The 20159-nt window shown below is 38.1% G+C and overlaps 1 protein-coding gene across 7 annotated transcripts in view; it reads left to right on the top strand.

Moving 5' to 3' along the window:
* The window catches only part of LOC127794855 (developmentally-regulated G-protein 2), a 48367-nt gene that overhangs the window by 11099 nt on the left and 17109 nt on the right, over positions 1-20159 (top strand). For 4 of the 7 annotated variants that reach the window (XR_008021706.1, XM_052326112.1, XM_052326114.1 and 1 more), the window contains exons 3-8: positions 344-429; positions 2987-3054; positions 3181-3257; positions 3730-3910; positions 4172-4228; positions 6140-6214. Coding sequence is in view for 6 of the 7 variants with exons in the window: in XM_052326112.1 (XP_052182072.1) it covers positions 360-429; positions 2987-3054; positions 3181-3257; positions 3730-3910; positions 4172-4228; positions 6140-6214 (528 nt within the window). In the remaining variant the exon portion in view is untranslated. Of the gene's footprint in view, positions 1-340; positions 430-2986; positions 3055-3180; positions 3258-3729; positions 3911-4171; positions 4229-6139; positions 6215-20159 lie in introns of all 7 variants that reach the window. The other 3 variants (XM_052326115.1, XM_052326117.1, XM_052326116.1) reach the window with 1 other exon arrangement.

Below are 20159 nucleotides of genomic sequence, written 5' to 3'. Positions count from 1 at the left end.
AAGAATGGTAAAACAGTTGGACCAAATACTATCTTGATAAAAGCATAGAAATGCATGAAAGGAAAACATTAATTTTATAATTTTTTATCAGCTTGTCTTGTTAAATTTAAGAACTTTATTTTCCTTCGGCCCTTCACCATTAATTTCGGGGCCTAGCATCTCAATTGATCTTTCTCAAGTAGTCAACCTTTTGGGTTTTATATTTTTTTAACTGTTTTATCGTATATTTGTGTACTTATTTGATTTCTTTTTTTGGGTTATAAATCAGCATATCTACTTGTTGGTCATCCTCTATGCCATAAGTTGATGTTGGTAAAACTAATCTCTGTTTTTTACTTAGCAGGTAATTGAAAGGAAGAATGGGGATCATAGAAAAGATTAAGGAAATTGAAGCTGAGATGGCACGGACCCAGAAAAATAAAGCAACAGGTCTTTTTGTGATACCTAATTAGTTATATGGTAGAGTTTTTTCCCTCCCATCCTACATCACCTTCTTTATGCATGATGCTACACAACCAGGGTGAAAGTGGGTTAAAGCAATGCAACTCTTTGTTCTCTTTTTTGTCTCTAGAGAATGAAGTTTCTAGAACTTAGTAGCTACTAATGCTTCCTAATTGTTAATTAATAGCTTACTGGAGATTCAACCAAGCTTTTACTGCAAGTCTATTTGGATTGAGAGACTGAATGGAAGTGTAACTTATAAAGGGTTGTTAAGGGAATGGGAGGAAAGTGGAGGCATACGTCCTTTCTCTTATTTGGTTAGGTAAGTGAATGGAAGGAAACCTCCCTTCCATCTTATTTTGCAAAAAAGAGGGAAAGTCAAGTGAACAGTTTAAATAGGTAAATGCTATAGCTATATTAGATTATATGGTTATCTTCTAAAAAATAAGGGACATACTTGATATTTATAAACATAATATTAAATAAAATTATGTGGTTATCTAGTAAACGATAAGGGATATACTCGATATTTATAAAATATTAAATATCAAACACTTTACTTTCTTTTCATTCCTGAAACAGAGATAGAAGAGATAAAGAGAAAGAGAGAGAATGAATGGAGGGAAAAACTCAGATCTCTCAACTTTATTCAGTTCTGTTCAGGTATATATATACCTGCTAGGTACAAGTGTGTATAGCACACAAGCTATCTACAATATACAAGCAAACTAGCTCTATTATGTACAACACTAATTGCATTCTCAAAACTCTCCCTCGAGCAGGCACATACATCTCTTATGTGCCTAGCTTGGTACAAATGTAGTTAATCCTTGGACTGCAAAGTGCTTTAGTGAACAGGTCAGCCAGCTGGTCGATAGTAACCGCAAAACCAGTGGTAATCTCACCAGAAACCAGTTTTTCATACTCAAAATGACGGTCTACTTCAATATGTTTTGTCCCGTCATGGAAAACTGGATTAGAGGCAATATGGAGAGCAACCTAATTATCACACTGAGTTGCATAGACATTGAATCTCCAAACTGCAGCACCTTAAGAAGCTGTTTAACCAAACCAGCTCACTTGTAGCTATTGCCATAGCCCAATATTCTGCCTCTGCACTAGGCTAGCCCTAGCATGCTGTTTCTTATCCTTCCAAGAAATCAAATTGCCTCCAATCATTACACAATAACTTGAGGTAGAGTGTCTGTCAAAAGGACAATCAGCCCAATCAGCATCAGCATAACCTGTAACTTGTGTATGACCATTTTCCTGAAATAACAAACCTTTACAAGGTGAACCCTTGATATACCACAAGATGTGCACCAAAGCATGCCAATGACTCACAAGGTGAGTCCAAAAGCTGGCTAACCACACTAACAGCAAAAGCAAGGTTAGGTCTGGTGACTGTAAGATAATTCAACTTCCCAACCAGTCTTCTATACGTCCATGGATCAGCAATAGGCTCCCCCTGACCAGGCACCAGCTTTGTATTTGGATCAATAGGCCTAGAATCCATCATACCTGTCTCCTCTAAGATATCAAGAGCATACTTCCGCTGGGATATACAAATACCATGGTCAGATTGAGCAACTTCAATAACCGAGAAATACTGCAGCCTATCCAGATCTTCAGTATGTAAATGGGACTGATGATGAACCTTTAATTGAGAAATCCCCTGCCCATCATCCCCTGCCATCAAACCCTAGCTTAGATTGCAGCAGGTTCAGTCTTCAGATTGCAGAAGAACCTCATGAGCTGGGGAACAAGATGCTGTTCTGACCAGTACCTGATGTGAAACCCACTGGATGTTGCAATCAGGATGAAAGATCTGGAATTGTGATTAAGAATCCGAATCACAATCAAGATCTGGGTATAAGAAGTTGATTGATGCAGAGAATCTACTCCAATTCAATTCTTTAGGGCTCTGATGCCATGGAAAAGAGATAGAAGAGGTAGAGAGAAAGAGAGAGAATGAATGGAGGGAAAAACTCAGATCTTTCAATTTCAACTGTATTCAGTTAGGTTCAGGTATATATATACCTGCTAGGTACAAGTATGTACAGCACACAAACTATCTACGACATACAAGCTAACTAGCTCTATTATGTACAATATTAACTGCATTCTCAACAGTTCCCTCTCAAAATTGAAGAGGGGGGGGGGGGGGGGGGGGGGAGGGTGGAACGGAGGGGAAGAAAAAGGCTTAAATACTTATATGCTGCACCTTTCCTCATTCCTCCATTCACCTATCTCTCCCCATTTGAAAAAGCTTAATATTTTTTACTGTTTCTTTTGAAATCCTTAACCTCCTTTCCAAATATTTCAATCCACATGGGTTTTCTCTTGAGGCTGCATTGATCTGCCTTTTATCCCATGCATGTTTTCTTTGTATTGTTATTTTCTTGAAGTTATAGAGACATTCTATTTATCCATTTCACTTGCTTATGCATTCTCTCTTTCCAAAACCCAAATACCTAGAACATTTTTTTTTATTGGTAGAATGTTCTACAAGGAGATTCATTTATTTATTTTAACATATATGCAGAGTATCATCTTGGTCAGCTCAAGGCAAAGATAGCAAAACTAAGGACACAATTATTGGAGCCTCCAAAAGTATGCAAGTTCTTTTGATCTGTTGTTGTTCATGCAAATCTGGAGATTTTAGTCGCTAGTTGGTGGAACTTATGATTATGTTTTAATTGATATGTATGTAATTTTTTCCCTCTATGAATTACCCAGGGTTCTAGTGGAGCTGGAGAGGGTTTTGAAGTTACAAAATATGGACATGGACGTGTTGCATTAATAGGATTTCCAAGGTTTGCCATATGAGTCACCTGGATGTGCCTGTGTTCTTCCCTAACAAAAAACAAGTGGCCTACCTTTTACTTAAATAAAAAATCTAGGAGACTAATCTTTACCAATGGACTAGCTGCCAGAAGAGGAAATTTGAGGGTTATTAAATATTACTGGCTTTTCTCCAGAGTCTGTTTGCTGTTCTGGATGCCTCAAGCTATCTAGTGTTATATGTCTGTGCTCTAAAACCAAGGCAACTATTTTTCCTTCGAAAATGTGCATTTTAGATAAAGTATACCTATTTCTTAACTGCAGTTGCCTTGGATTAGAAATAAACTGAATATCATCAACCAACAGTATATCCATTTGTGCTTCCTAACTTGCTCCCTAGTTGTCCCCTTTCCCCCTACCATACATGCTGGCACAATGATAGTAGGCATTGCATCCACTTTACTGTGGAAGATTAACTACATAGCAATTTCTATTTATCTACAGTGTGGGGAAGTCAACTCTTCTGACACTCTTGACGGGAACACATTCTGAAGCTGCATCCTATGAGTTCACAACTCTTACCTGTATTCCTGGGATTATTCATTATAATGATACTAAAATTCAATTGCTTGATCTTCCTGGAATTATTGAAGGTGCTTCTGAAGGCAAGGGACGTGGTAGGCAGGTAAGTGCTTAATTTCTTCTTTCCCAATTGCAATATCATGTTGTTGCATGGTCTTTAACAGTCTTTTAATATTGTATCCATACAAAATGACGTTTAATCAAATTTGAGAATGGGATATGTATGATCTGGATTCAAGAATTTGTATAACAATTATAAATAAGAAAATTTCTCTTTTAATTTTTTGATTTTGCTCATACAGCCATCAATGTCATAATTACATAATGCCTGATGAGCCTTTTTATTTATTTATTTATTTTTCAGGTTATTGCTGTTGCAAAATCATCAGATCTTGTGCTGATGGTTCTTGATGCCTCCAAGGCAAGCATCTACTTCTGCTTGTATGTTTGCTAGTATTGCTTTAGTTCAAACAATTTGGAATTTGGGTAATAGAATTTCACCAAAACTCTTTTCGACAGTTGTTAGGTGTTCCACATTAATATTTCACTTTCATTGTATCAAATCAGAAAGTGATAAATTACAACCATGAAATTTAAATAGCATGTATTTCTCTGCATTTCATGTGCAATGCCCGGTTAACCTAAACAAGTCACCTTTTTGTTTATATGAGCATCATACTTGACATGACAGGATAGCAGGTATTCTTTGTTTTTCTCAGTGATGGAGGTTGCGGTTGATGGTGACTTTTAGGATGTTCAGCATAGGCACCTAATTTCCAATTGGGTTACCCGTAAAATTATGCTGCTACTCATACATGTCCATGAACCACAAGCACACCCTGCAGAACCATAGTTGGACTAGGACATCACCTTTGTTTCTGAAGCTATTTAGTATTTCAAGGTTGGAAGCAGTATATACATGCTTGAGGCGAGGCATGGAATGGGAAAGGCTTGAATAACACAGGAAGTTAGGTTCTTGATATCCATACTGATTTTTAGTGTTATCAATGGCATTATTCCCATCTTGTGAGTTGAGAAACCATGCTGCCTTTTCTTCTGGTTTGATTTCTCTGTTGTACAATTGATAGAACAAAATGTTGCTTGAAAGCCATTTAGAGCATGTGGTTGCTGGCTATCTTGGTTTTTCATCCAGCCAAAAAGAAGGAACCTATGCTTGGTTTAAACTTAAAGATGGAAGTCTTTTCATTCTGAACTGGTATTTATTATGTACTTAGCTACAGCATTTTATAACAGTTCTATAAGCGACTGCTTGAACTATGCCTCTGCTATTTACAGAAAAAAAAAAAAAAAGTACGCCTTTGCATTTTACTACATATCAGTCCCTCTCCCTCTTTACAGTTATTCCACTTCCCTCTAAATATTTCATTACTACAACAATAAGGCATTTTACTTGTTCCACTATATTTTAAACCCTCAAAATATGGCTATTGAAACCTAATAGAGATAGCTATCTCTGGGGCTGTGCCATCATCAACTTGGGACCCAAGTTTTCTGGCTTCATTGAAGGGCCATAAATTCCAAAGAACAGTTCCATTCCTTGCACAGGTATATGAATTTCATGAGAAATCAGTTCCCAATATAGGGTTTGTTTCTCCTAAACAAAATACATCAATACGCTCGATTAATGTGAGAGAATCTGAGAAGAGACAGAGAGATTTGAGTGCAACTCTGGACACCCTTTTTGCCATGAGCAACATAAAATCTCGGTGTTTTCTGATGATGGTGCTTTGATGAACAGGCCACTCCCTTAACATCTTTTCTCCCTGGAAAATAGACCAAATCGGTATAATAAGCAATGGACAATCATGTGTGTATACATTTATATATATCTAGAGTGAAAGAGGAACCTATGATGAGATCTGGAATAAAAAGGAATAGGCAGAGCATATGTTTGAAAAGCTGAGACAATCAATCAGCTATAAGAGGATGGTATGAGTTTTACATAATTAACCTTCATTATGTTTATAAATGTTTTGTACTACAATTTCAGAGGATGGTATGAGTTTTACATTTCAGTTAAAGGTGTCCTAGCATCCAAATAGTTGCATCCATACAATTTTTATGACTCTGTTTGTATATATGTTCTTAAATGTTTTAAAATGTTCAAATTTTCTTGAAGTGAATAATCTTTTTTTTTGGGTTACATGTTTGTAGATTGGGCATTATCAATGTTCCAAATATGATAGTTTGCTTTTGCTTGACTTTATACTGTTTGTACTTGGTAGATTATAGTATTTGCATTTTGTAAGATTATCATTGTCTTGCATACTTACCTTTCTTAATTTGATTGTAAATGTGTTGAATTCTTCAGAGTGAGGGGCATCGACAAATATTGACTAAGGAGCTGGAATCTGTGGGCCTGCGTTTAAACAAGAGGCCACCTCAAGTAATTTATCACATCATTGCATGCAAAATATTTCATTTAGTTTTCTGTCAAGAGTATTTTATGTAATTCCAAAGATTTCTGTTAGCTGTAACTATTAAACAAAACCCATGCCAAGTTCCTACTATGAGAGTAGTTTATCTCCTTTGCTTCTCTTTTTCATTAATGGGCTGGGCCTCTCTCAACTTCAGGCTTATATTTGCTGTAGAAAATATTTAGGAGAAAGGAAATCTCTACCTTTTCATTCGTGCATGGGATGCATATATACACATATGAGTACAAGACATCTACCTCCTATAGAAGTCTACTCTATTTATAAGATATCTAAGTTTATTTAAAATACAAACTCGCTATCTCTAAATTTTAGCGATATTATTTAAACTGAATTATCTTCTTTTCCCTCTATCTCTAACTTCCCAAAGATTTCGGATCCTTATCTTGCACTATTCTCGGCCTGTTGGCCTCCCAATCTCTTAATTCCACATTTGCGTTGCTTGTGATATGTTTCTTTGAAGTTTGAATTTTGTTTATTAAACATCTCTCTTTGTGTATATATGTATGTGTTTCTAAGATAATCAAAAGGGATCCTAAATAAAAAGGTTAACCATCTCATTCCTTGAGCTTTATCATCTTTAATGGATAAAAATTACACAATGAACTGCTATTTACTTTTGGCAGGTAATTTTGAATAGTGCAGGGCACAGCATTGAGTTTCATTTGAAATTACTGGTTTGGTTATAATTATTCACATTATTGCCCTTGTGGACATTTGCCAAAACCTAAACAACTTTAAACCTCTACACATTGGTCATCTTGTACTAGAATGCTGGCTCAGGAAAGGCATATCATTCACGTGCACACACACATTTACATTTATATGGTTCTTGAGTTTTTATCTTGCTTATGATAGCTAAACAACCCTGTAAGATTATTCATGCTAAGGTTGTAGTGGCTCCTATTGATTCAATAGAATGCTTGAGATATGATTAAGAAGGCATGGTTATGTTAAGGTTGTAGTGGCTGTCAAGAAAGATGTGGGAAAGTAGGTTTTCTCTCAATCTTATTCCCCTTTGACGGGTGGAACAAAAATATATACAAACTTCCTTCATGAATTAGGAAGTTCCTAATAAGAAAGCTTCCAAATATGGTTTTTGTAGAATTCTTAGAGAAATATGCCTCTAAGGAATGAATAGGGAAGCCCGAATATTCCCACACTCAATAAATGATACAAGCCACTTCTTTAAATACACAAGCTACCTAAAAACTAGGAATTTAAAATACAAAAACAACATTTAAAATACAAACAAACAACAATAGATTAAGGAGAGAATTTTTCTCCTAAATCTTCTCCTAAATTGTAGGAAAAGATGTAGATTTATCTCCTCAATGATCTGATGTATATCTCCTTAATAATCTGCTGCATATCTCCTTATCTCATACTCCAAAAACATGGCCATGCACGCATGCACACATGATCAATCCAATCTCACGATGCTTGCAGAAATTCTCTGTGTTTATTCCCTTGGGAATGTCACAAATATATACACAATGGATCTTAAGAATTCTCCTAGATTTTAGATATTAGATTCCTAGTTTGTAGGACTAGATTACAATAACCTTAAATATAAACAAATCTAATAAAAAATACTAAGAAAGATAAGATGTAACAACGATATAAATCACGGAGGATAAATCAACAGACAACAAGCTCAGCAACTTGACCATTAGCTCGGCAGCTTGGTCCTCCATTAGCTTGACAGCTCGGCCTTCCATCAGCTTTCGATCTACACTCCCCCTTAAGCTAAGTTGAATATATTATTCAAGTCAAGATTGGTACTTAGCTCATCAAATACTCTTCTTTGTAATGGCTTAGTCAAAATATCTGTGAACTAGCTATTTGTAGAAGTGTAGCTTAGCTGAAAAATTCCTTCTTCTAATTTCTCTTTGATGAAGTGCCTGTTAATTTCTACATGTTTTGTCCGATCATAGTGGACATGATTTTTGGCAATACTGATAGTCGATTGGTTGTCACATAATACTTGTATTAGTTGTTCCATAGTCACCTGTAACTCTTGTAGCAACCTTTTTAGCCACATACCCTCACATAACCCATGAGCCATAGCTCTAAACTCAGTTTATGCGCTATTCCTATAAACCACTAATTGCTTTTTATTAGGTCAAGTAACTAAATTTTCCCAAACAAATGAGCAATATCTCGAGGTTGATCTTTTATGAGAAATTAAACCTGCCCAATCAGCATCACTGTAGATTTTCACCTGCTGTTTGCTATTTTCTTGAACATTAGCCCTTCGCCTGGAGTCAACTTTAGATATCTCAGAATCCGATATACAACCTCTTAAGTGTCTCTCTCTAGGATCATTCATGAATTGGCTTACCACACTTACGGGAAAACCTATATCCAATCTAGTATGTGACAAGTATATAAGTTTTCCCACCAATCTTTGATATCTCCCTTTATCCACTAGAGCACTTTCTTTGCCAACATCCTGTTTTGAAGTGGTTTTCATTGGTGTATCAGCTAGTTTGCATCCCAACATACCCGTGTCAGTAAGAAGATCTAGGGTATATTTTCGTTGAGAAACTGAAATTCTTTCTTTGGACCTTGCTACTTCCATGCCTAGGAAGTTTCTTAGGCTTCCTAGATCTTTGATTTCAAATTCTCTCGCCAGGACTTCTTTAAGATCCTTGATTTTAGAAATATTATCTCCTGTAACAATTATATCATCAACATACACAATAAGAATGGATATTTTACCTTCCAAAGAATGCTTGATGAATAATGTATGGTCTGCTTGACATTGGTTACATTCATACTTCATGACTGTCTTTATAAATTTCTTGAACCAAGCTCTCGGAGACTGTTTGAACCCCATAAAGAGATCTCCAGTGAGGTTAGTTTCAAATCCGTGAGTAATTTCCATATATACTTCTACTTTGAGGATAAGAAGGATTATGACCAATAGGAGGTGAACTGGAAGAAGACTGATCTACTTCTGACTTCTCAGATTGAAGGCTGGGAGGAGAAGATAGATTTGTAGGGTTTGCAGGTGGCTGAATTTTAGGCTGCTGTTGGTATTCCCAAAATTGATATTCTTGAGGATTGTTTGGTGTATTCTACCCCTGAATATCAGATTTGAGATAATAGGGCTGGTCTTCAAAAAATGTTACATCCATTGAGGTGAAGAATCTCTTAAGGCTTGAAGAGTAACATTTGTAACCTCTTTGGTGGGGAGAGTAGCCAAGAAATATACATTTGATGGACTTTGGGTCAAGTTTGCTCCGAAATTGAGGGTGACTGTGAACAAAAGAGGTGCAGCCAAAAATCTTGAGAGGAAGTTGATAAAAAAACTCGGGTGTGAGGAAAAGAAGCAAGGAGAAGCTGACTTGGAATGTGATGTTTGAGGATTCGTGAGGGCATTCTATTTATAAGATGGGTGACTGTAAGAATAGCCTCACCCCAAAAATATTTAGGAACGTGGGTGGAGAACAATAAGGATCTACCACTTCCAATAGGTGTCTATTCTTGCATTTTGCAACCCCGTTTTGTTGGGGTGTATTTACATAAGAACTTTGGTGAATGATGCCTTGTTGTGACAGATAAGTGCCTAGAATGGTATTGAAGTATTCTTTGGCATTATCTGTTCTTAGAACTTGAATTTTAGCATTAAATTGCCTTTGCACCATGGAATGGAAGGTCTGAAAAATGTGGCCAGCTTCAGACTTTTCTTTCATGAGAAAAACCTAAGTAAGATGGATATGGTTATCAATAAAGGAAATAAACCACCAAGCCCTAGTAACATTTTTGACTCTAGAAGGCCCCCCCACATCACTATGGATTAAAGAAAACGGATAGGATGGAGTGTAAATTTAATTAGGATAATTAGTCCGAACATGCATAGAATATTTACAAATTTTACATTGAAATGTGTAAATCTGAATTCTTAAACAAAGAGGGGAACAATTTCTGAAGGTAAGCAAAGTTTGGATGTCCTAATCTATAGTGCCATAACATAATTACACTCTTATTTGAATGAAAAGTAGAGAAACAAATAGGTGGAACAGAGTAGCAATTGCTGGAATTTACTTCAGTTTTTGAATCGGTCCTTTTAAGAATGTAGAGCCCCGAACATGTCTCAGCACTGCCAATCATCTTTCCCGAAGTCCGATCCTGAAATTCACACACATCTTTTGAGAATTTTGCAACACAAAAAGTACAACATGTAGCGTGAAACTCGTGGACAACACAACCGATGCCACCTTTGATAATGAGCCATCGGCAATCCTTACCTTCCAATTTGTCACATGGATGAAAATTGGTTAACAATGCACTATTCCCAGTCATGTGGTTAGAAGCTCTTGAGTCAACAATCCATAGAGTAGATAGCTTACTTTTAGCAGTAAAAACATGTAGAGGGTTACCTTTGTGGGCTATAGAACCTGCCTCTATTGTAGAGGCATGAAGCTGTGTTTTGCCAAAAGTATTCTGCAGCCACTCCACCTGTTCTTTGCTGAATAAGCTCAGATTTAAGGCAATAACAGTGTCTTTGGTGGCTGTTAGGTTACCCCTACTCTGCATTTCACGTGCTGGTTTCCAATCCAGAGGCTAGCCATGGCTATCCCAGCATGTATCCTTTGTGTGACTGGTCTTGTGACAATGGTCACACCAAGGACTACCCTTCTTTTGCTTGATATTTGTTGGGTTGCCTCCTCAGGTAAATAGGGCAGAGTGTTCCAGGCTTGGATTTGAAGGCTCTAACATCAATTTCAACCTACTTTCTTCTCTACAAACCTCAACAAATGTCTCCTTGATACTTGGTAGAGGTTTTGTGCCAAGAATCCTACCTTTCACGCCATCTAGATTTTTATTTAAACTAACCAAGAACTTATACAGCCGCTTCTTCTCCATTATTTTCTTGTATTGTGCTAAATCTTCAGTGCACTTCCATTGAATATTGTCACACTTATCTAGTTGAAGCAAAAACTTATTAAAGGAATTGAAGTATTGAGTGACTTGAGACTCACCTTGTTTTAGATCATCGAGAATACTCTCTATGTCAAACAACTCGGAGGTATTCTCAATATAGGAGTAGGCTTCCCTAGCAGTCTCCCAAATTTCTTGTGCTATGTCGTATGATAAGAAATTCTCACCTATTTCATTGTTTATTGAATTAATTAGCCAAGACATCACCATGTTGTTCTCAGCCTTCCAAATCTGGTGCTATTATTCATCCTCCTTCGGTTTGCTGGTAGCTCCGGTTAGATAATTATCTTTTCCTTTTCCACATATAAACATCATCACCGATTGTAACCATTGAATGTAGTTTTGGCCATTCAATTTGCGACCGGTGATAGTAAACGGACTACTGTTATCCGTGTTTACAGAATTGGTGATTTGGAAAGGAATAATCTTGGATGACTGACTGCTTTTGCCGGCTATGATGTAAGTTGATCAAGTCCGGCGGCTATAAAAGGGATGGATTAGTGAGGCGGCGGGCGGCGGATAAAGGCTAGGGTTAACAAAGAGAAGGGAGAAAAGAATTCTGTTCTGATACCGTGCAAAAAACCTCTTTTTGGGAGAATAATATGCTGTGTTTATTCCCTTGGGAATGTCACAAATATATACACAATGGATCTTAAGAATTCTCTTAGATTTTAGAGATTAGATTCCTTCTTTGTAGGACTAGATTACAACCACCTTAAATATAAACAAATCTAATAAAAAATATCTAAGAAAGATAAGATGTAACAACGATATAAATCAAGATAAATCACAGAGGATAAATCAACAGATAACGAGCTCATTAGCTCGGCAGCTAGACCCTCCATCAGCTCGGCAGCTCGACCCTCTATCAGTTCGGCCTTCCATCAGCTCGGCAACTCTGCCTTCCATCAGCTCGGTGGCTCGGCCTAACAACTTTCGATCTACAATGCTCAACAGTTTTGGAAACTTATACAATTTTAGAATACAACAACTAATGAAAAGATACAACTAATAACAAAAGGATACACCAACAATCGAATCTAGAAGATACATTCTTTGTTTAGGAAGCATATAATACTAATACCAATCAATCGCTGATTTGATCTTGTCCGAGAATAAGGACAATATTTGGTCCTTCATTGTTGACACTCCCCCTTAAGATTGGGAGTGGATATCGTGCATCCCAATCTTGCTTACCATCTTGTAGAACACGGCTACAGGAAGTCCCTTAGTACAACCACTAGTTGATCACTTGAAGAGACATAAGGAGTACAAATCACGCCACTATCCAATTTCTCCTTTATTAAATGTCTGTCCACTTCAACATGCTTTGTTCGATCATGTTGAATTGGATTGTGGGAAATGTTAATTGCTGATTTGCCATCACAATACAGCTTCATAGGTGCTGATTACTTAATCTTGAGATCACAGTAGTTCACACAACCCTAGGGCCATGAACCTAAATTCAGCCTCTGCATTTGATTGAGCAACCACATTTTGTTTTTTGCTTCAGCATGTCACCAAATTACCTCCTAACAAGGTTACAATAGCCCAATGTTGACCTCCTGTCCACCATGGATCTTGCATAGTCAGCATCCGTGTAAGCCTTAAGATAAGGCTTCTCCTTTCTTGAATAAAATACTTTTCCCGGGTGTTCCTTTCAAGTAGTGCAGGATCCTATACACTGCCCTTAGATGTGTCTCCCTTGGATTGTGCATAAATTGGTTAACTACTCCAACTGCATAGGCTGTGTCTGGCCGAGTATGAGCCAAATAAATTAATTTCCCAGCCTTTGGCAGGATCCCTTGTCAATCGTATCATCTTCCAAGGCCTCTCCTAGCTTTAATTTGGTTCAATAGGAGTTTCAGCTACCTTACAGCCAAGCAGTCTAGTGTTATTGAGGAGATCTATTATATACTTATGTCGTGAGATGAAAATTCCCTCTTTTGAGTGAGCCACTTCTATCCCCCAAAAAATATTTCAATCTTCCCAAATCCTTGATTTCAAACTCCCTATCCAAACACTTGTTTAGCTTACGCATGCCTTCCTCATCATTTCCGGTGACAACAATGTCGTCAACATACACTATAAGAACTGTCACCCCCGCTATAGCTGAGTGATTAATGAATAGGGTGTGATCCCCTTGGCTCTGCCTATATCCCATACTAAGCATCACACTTGTGAACCTACCAAACTAGGCCCTTAGGGACTATTTTAGTCCCTACAAGGCCTTCTTCCGTGTGCATACTACTTTTTCTTGTGTTGTTGGGCCATATCCTGGTGGTATCTCTATGTAAACGTCTTCCTCTATATCCCCATGCAAAAATGCATTCTTCATATCAAATTGTTGTAATGGCCAGCTTAGGTTAGCAGCCAAAGATAGGAGAACCCTGACTGTGTTCGACTTTGCAACTGGTGCAAAAGTATCTAGGTAGTCTACCCCATACACTTGAGTATATCCCTTGGCCACCAACCTTGCCTTGTATCTATCCAATGACCCATCAGACTTATACTTTATTGTATACACCCACTTACAGCCCACTTACAATTTCTTTAGGCAATTGCACAAGTTCCCACGTCTGGTTCTTTTCTAGGGCTTCCATCTTAGCCTCCATGGCATTCTTCCAATTCTTATCCCTTATTGCTTCAGAAAAGGTCTTGGGTATAGGAATTGTATGGAGATTGGTAGAGAAGGCCTTGTGGGTGGATGGCAGCTTAGAATAGGAAAGAAATAGATGCAGGGGATGTTTAGTGCAAGTTTTGGTTCCTTTCCTAAGGGTAATAGGCCAATCAAGATCACTTTTGGAAATATCAAGTGTGGGTTAAGTAGATTCAGCAGGGCTATCACCAAGTATTAAAGGATTAGCAAAGGAATTACCTGGTGATTGTTCATAAGAGTTGGCTAAATTGTCAGTGCTGTCTGTAGTGGGATTAGGGCTAGCTGTGGATGATGAGGCTTGCATAGGAGTAGGTTCTGGCCTTGTCCTTCTTCAATATACTTGTAGTGGTCTAGGAGTCTTTGGAGTAGGCTCCTTTGATGTCATACCTAGTGAATCCTTCGGAATAGAGAATGGTGTTGAGAAGGATAATAGGTTAGGACCAAGGAGAATAGGAGAGTGATCCCTATTAGACAAAGATAGGTTCTGTTCTTGTGCATTAGAGTGTCTAAATAGGAATCATTCTCTGAAAAAGTTGCATTTGCTGACACTAAAGGTGCGTTTGATTGTAAACATGAAACTTGCATGAAGAGAAAATAAGTTCTAAGAAATTCAATTGCCTAGAAATTATTTGCATGGAAATTATCAATTAAGGGTGTTTGATTGACTTAATTTTCAACCTAGAAATTGCTTTACTTTTTAAATTTTTGGTGTTTGATTACCATTATTTTCCATAGAATTACCTCTCCCCATCTCCCCCCCCCAAAAAAAAAATAAAAATAAAAATAAAAATAAAAATAAAAATAAAAACCCACTTCTCCTCCTTGCCTCCCCCCCATCTCTCTCTCTATGCCCCCCAAACCCACCTCTGTCTCCTCCCAGCCTCCCCCCCATCTCTCCCCCCCCCCCCCCCCCCCAAAAAAAAAAACCCACTTGTTTCTCTCGTTGCAGATCCACCATTGCACCTGCCACCGTGCATCGTTCCACTGTTGGTTTGCGATGGAGGGGAGACTGTTGATGGAGTTGGTTTCCACCGTTCCACTGTTGGTTTGTAATGCCGATGGATGAATGGACGTTGCGGCGGCAGTGGCTCTATCAGAGGTGCACAACAGCCGCTGCAAAGCAGGAATAGTTTGATGAACAGTTCAGCGGGTGCAACAGCTCTGTTGGAGGCAAACAGTCAGCGGGTGAATGTGGGTTGCCTTCCAATTCCTTGGAAAATTTGATCTACACCCCCCCCCCCCCCCCCCCAAAAAAAAAAAAAAAAAAAAAAAAAGAGAACATTTTCCAGCAAAAGTGAGAAAATAGCATCACTTGACCAAAAGTGAAAATAATTTGCTTGGAAAATTTAGCCAATTAAACACTTCAAAAGCTGAAATTTGGGTGGAAAATGTGGCCAATCAAACACACCCTAAGAGCTTCTTTGAAGGAGGATGATAGCACCAGTACCTTTTTTGAGTAGGAGAGCATCCAATGAACACACACTTTAGTGTAGGAGAGTCTAATTTTCCTCTATTGACTGTAGGGATATGAACATAGGTGTCATGACTCTAGAGCAATATAAGGGTATTATTGTAATAGAGTCGCAATAGTTTGTTAGGAGATATTTTACAAATTGTTAGGAGCACATGGGTGCTGTTAGGAATCAGTTAGCAGCTAGCTAGGCCTATATAAAGGCTACTTGTAAGAGGTTGGATAGGATATGTGAAATGAAACTGAATTTCCTTTCCTTCTAATTTCTCCCTCTCTCGTTTCTTCTCTAATTCCTCTCTCTTTCTGCTGATATCTCCCCCTCCTTCAATTTTGATTTCTCCCCTAATTCGTATCACAACCCTAGCTAACCCAAGGACTGTGACAATTGGTATCAGAGCAGTACCCAAGGAATGTAGTTTGTTGGTATCAGATGATTTACCTTCCCTTAATGAGGTAATTTCTCTAATTCGTGCTGAAGAAGGAAGGAGAGTAGTAATGTTAGACACTCCTCAACTTGAAAATTCTGCCCTAATCTCTCTAAAGACTCCTAGTAAAGGACCTAGAGATGACAGGAAGATGGTAGACATAAATACTCTATGGTGTACCTTTTGCAAAAAATCAAGGCACACCATAGACAAGTGTTGGAGATTGCATGGAAAGCCAACTACCAAAGGAGGACAATCGAGGGGCTAAGGACATGGTCAAGCCTATATGGCCAGCAATTCTCAAGAAAGTGAGCAAAAGAAACCAGAACCAAAAGATGAACTTAATAAGGCTGAAATTGAAAGGGTAAGATGTTTGTTGGAATCTCTTGACAAAAGGACTGAAAAAGGTAGTTGTTCTCTTGCACTTTCAAGTATTTCATCTCAATCTCTCTCCTTACATGCTTCAGGAATTACTCAACCTAATAAATGGATCCTAGACTCCAAGGCAACTGATCATATGACCCCTTTTTCCAATCTGTTCATCACCTACAACCCATGTCCAATCTCAAAAAAGATAGCCATGGCAGATGGATCCTTGACCACTATTGTCGGTCAAGGACATTATTCTCAATGAACATCTTATTTTTAAAGATGTTCTCCATGTTCCAAAACTGTTCACTAACCTGATGTTTATCCAAAAGTTAATTCTGGACAGCAATTGCAGTGTTAACTTTTCTTCTAATATCTGTAAAATTTAGGGACAGAAGTTGAGGAGGATGATTGGGCTTGCTAGGGCAAAGGCTGGTACATACTATGTAGATGGACCAAATGGGCAGGAGACAAAGGAGGAGGTTCACCCTATGTCATGTTTAGTTCTGTCCAATAAAGATCAGATTTTGTTATACCACTCTCGATTTGGTCATCCTTCTTTTTCTACTATTTGAGTCATGTTTCCAGCTTTATTTAGGGATCTTGATATTAAAGATTTCCAATGTTTTGTTTGTGAATTAGCCAAACATAAAAGGGTACCTTATCCTTCATCAAATAAGAGGACTTCCCTTCCATTTTCTCTAATCCATAGTGATGTTTGGGGCCTTGCAACCATCCCCAATATTTCTAGGGCACGGTGGTTTATTGTGTTTGTGGATGATTGTACTCGAGTTGTTTGGCTTTTTCTCATGAAAAATAAATCTGAAGTGAGTACAATTTTTCCTTCCTTTTACAACATCAAGAGATTGAGGTTTGATAATGCTAAATATTACTTCAATCAATCCCTTACAACTTTCTTTCAACAAAAGGGAATCATTCATGAGTCCTCTTGTCCCTACACCCCCTAACAAAATGGGATGGCGGAAAGGAAAAATGGGCACTTACTAGCTGTCATAACAACACTTCTCTTCCATCACAATGTCCCTAAGCATTATTGGGGAGAAGGTGCTCTAACAGGTACATTTCTTATAAATCAATTGCCTTCTAAAATTCTTGATTTCAATATTCCAATTCAACTCTTGACAATATTTTTTTCTTGATCTTCATATTCTTAGTGGCTGGAAACCTAAAATTTTTTGTTGTGTTGCATTTGTTGATATTCATGGTCCACATCAGAGTAAGTTAGATCCTCGGGCTCTAAAATACATCTTTGTTGGGTATTCTTCTGCTCAAAAAGGGTATAGATGCTATCATCCTCCTACTAAACGATTCTTTGTTTCTTCTAATGTGACTTTTGCTGAAAATTTATCCTATTTCAGCAATGTTCAGGGTATCCAAAATCAGTCCACTACAAATGAAGATCAACTTCTTTTTCTTCTCGACCTTCAGGCCAATTCTTCTAATTTTTTTCCTGTTGATCCTAAAGATGTTCCTAACATGACTTAGGAGGAGCCTGATCCTAAGACACCTCACCCATTATAGGTTTACTCAAGACGACAACCATCAGCTCCTTGCCCAATGTAGGTTCCTACATCTAATCCATCTCCTACACCTACTGTCAGTCCTTAATCTATTATAAATGATGACATTGCCAGCCCTTCTAACCCCACATCAGGTAACTCTTATATTCTTGAGCCTATGGATTCTGTTTGTGAACCTCCAAATGACCTTGATTGGCCCATTGCCGTTAGGAAAGGCACAAGACAAGAGCATGTACCAAACACCCTTTACACTTGTTCTTGTCCTATTCCAAGTTATCTTTTCCACTAAAGCCTTTTTAACTAGCCTTCACAACATTCCCATTCCTAAACATTTTTTTGAAGCTTTGAAGGATGAGAATTGGAGAAATGTTATGGACGTCAAGATGGCAACCCTAGAAAAGAACAATACTTGGGACTTAGTTTCATTGCCCAAGGGTGAACACCCAGTTAGATGTAAGTGGGTTTTACACCTTAAAGTACAAATCAGATGGGTCTCTTGATCGGTACAAAGCACGCCTTGTGGCCAAGGGCTATACTCAGGTAGATGGGGTGGATTATCTAGATACATTTGCTTCGGTTGCTAAGCTCAATGCTGTAAGAGTGCTTTTGTCCCCAGCTACAAATTTAGGTTGGTCACTTCACCAATTTGATATTAAAAATGCCTTTTTGCATGGGGATCTAGAAGAAGAGGTGTACATGGATTTGCCACCAGGTTATAGCCCAAACACTCGGGGGAATGTGGTATGCAAGTTGAACAAAGCTTTGTATGGCCTTAAATAGTCTCCTAGGGTTTGGTTTGGCCGGTTTGCACAGGTTATGTTAAATCTCGAAGATAAACCAAGTCAAGAGGACCATACTCTTTTTATCCATCACTCAGCCACAAGGGAAGTGACGGTGCTAATTGTTTATGTTGATGACATTGTAGTCACGGGAAATGATGAGGAAGGAAGGAGAAAACTCAAAGACTGCTTGATTCATGAATTTGACATCAAAGAGTTGGGGCGGTTAAAATACTTCTTAGGTATAGAAGTTGCCCATTTTATGGTAGGTATCTTCATTTTCCAACAAAAGTATATTGTGGATCTTCTAAAGGAGACAAGGTTGTTAGGTTGCAAGGCAGCTGCAACTCCAATCGAGCCTAATCACAAGTTGGGTGAGTTCCTAGAGGAGAAGGCAGTTGACAAGGGGTCCTACCAATTGCTGGTAGGCAAGTTGATTTATTTAGCCCATACCCGGCCATATATTGCCTATGTAGTAACAGTAGTAAGCTAGTTCATGCATGAGCCTAAAGAGACCCATCTAAGAGTTGTTTACAGAATATTACATTATTTGAAAGGAACACACCGGGGAAGGGAATTATGTTTAAAAGAGGTCAGGGTATGAGTATTGAGGCCTATACAGATGCAGATTATGTTGGCTCAATGGTGGATCGAAGGTCTACTTCAGGTTATTGTACTTTCCTAGGAGCAATCTTGTGAGCTGGAGAAGCAAAAAACAGCATGTTGTAGCTCGTTCTAGTGTAGAGGCGGAGTTTAGATCAATGGCTCTAGGTGTTTGTGAATTACTTTGGTTGAAAATTCTTCTAGATGATCTGAAAATTGAAGTGACAGGTCCTATGAGACTCTATTGTGACAATAAATCAGCCATAAGTATTACTCACAATCCAATTTAACATGACAGAACTAAACATGTTGAAAATTGAAATGGACAAGCACTTCATCAAGAAAAAGTTGGATAACGGCTTAATTTGTACTACATATATACCTTATTGTGATCAGCTAGCAGATATTCTAACCAAATGACTACTTGCAGTTGTATGCCAAAGAACTATCAGCAAGTTTGGAATGAATGATATCCACTCTCAAGCTTAAGGGAGAGTGTCAATGGATATGTTCTAGATCTGGTGCCAATGATTGATTCCTAAATATGTTCCAGATTTGGTATCAATGATTGGTTCCTAAATCAATCAATGCTTTCTGGATTTATTTCCCATTCCTATTATATATCTTTTGTTATCATTCTTTCCATAGTTGTTATATCTTATAGATTTGTATTCTTTCCTTGTTCTAGGATTAGAATCTTGCTAGCATTTAGAAACTTCTTAATCAGTAGAGGAAGTTCCATATATATTATATTACTCCCACAAGGGAGAATTAATCAAGGAATTCATATTTTTTGTAAAGACTTTTTAACAGTTGCCTTTCTATTGCGGCTTTGATTTGAAGGCGAATCCGACTAGGGCTCGGCGGTGTGCTGCTCACTTGGATCGGAAGGTGATTCTTACCAGAGTTGGTGGTCTTGCAGTCAGATGAAGGTGGGTCAACCGGCGAGCATGCTAGAGAAGCGGACGACCGTCATTTGTGATAAGCGGACGGTGGGGTGACATGAACGGACATCGTTCGTGAGAAGCGATAGTCCTGTCGGAGAGTTAAGCGGACCACTAGGCGTCCATGATTGTAGCGAATGTTTCGAAGGGGCGTG

Source organism: Diospyros lotus, chromosome 2 (genome assembly GCF_014633365.1).
Source record: "Diospyros lotus cultivar Yz01 chromosome 2, ASM1463336v1, whole genome shotgun sequence".
Classification (NCBI taxonomy): Eukaryota; Viridiplantae; Streptophyta; class Magnoliopsida; order Ericales; family Ebenaceae; genus Diospyros; species Diospyros lotus.
This window is presented reverse-complemented; position numbering and strand designations above follow the sequence as displayed.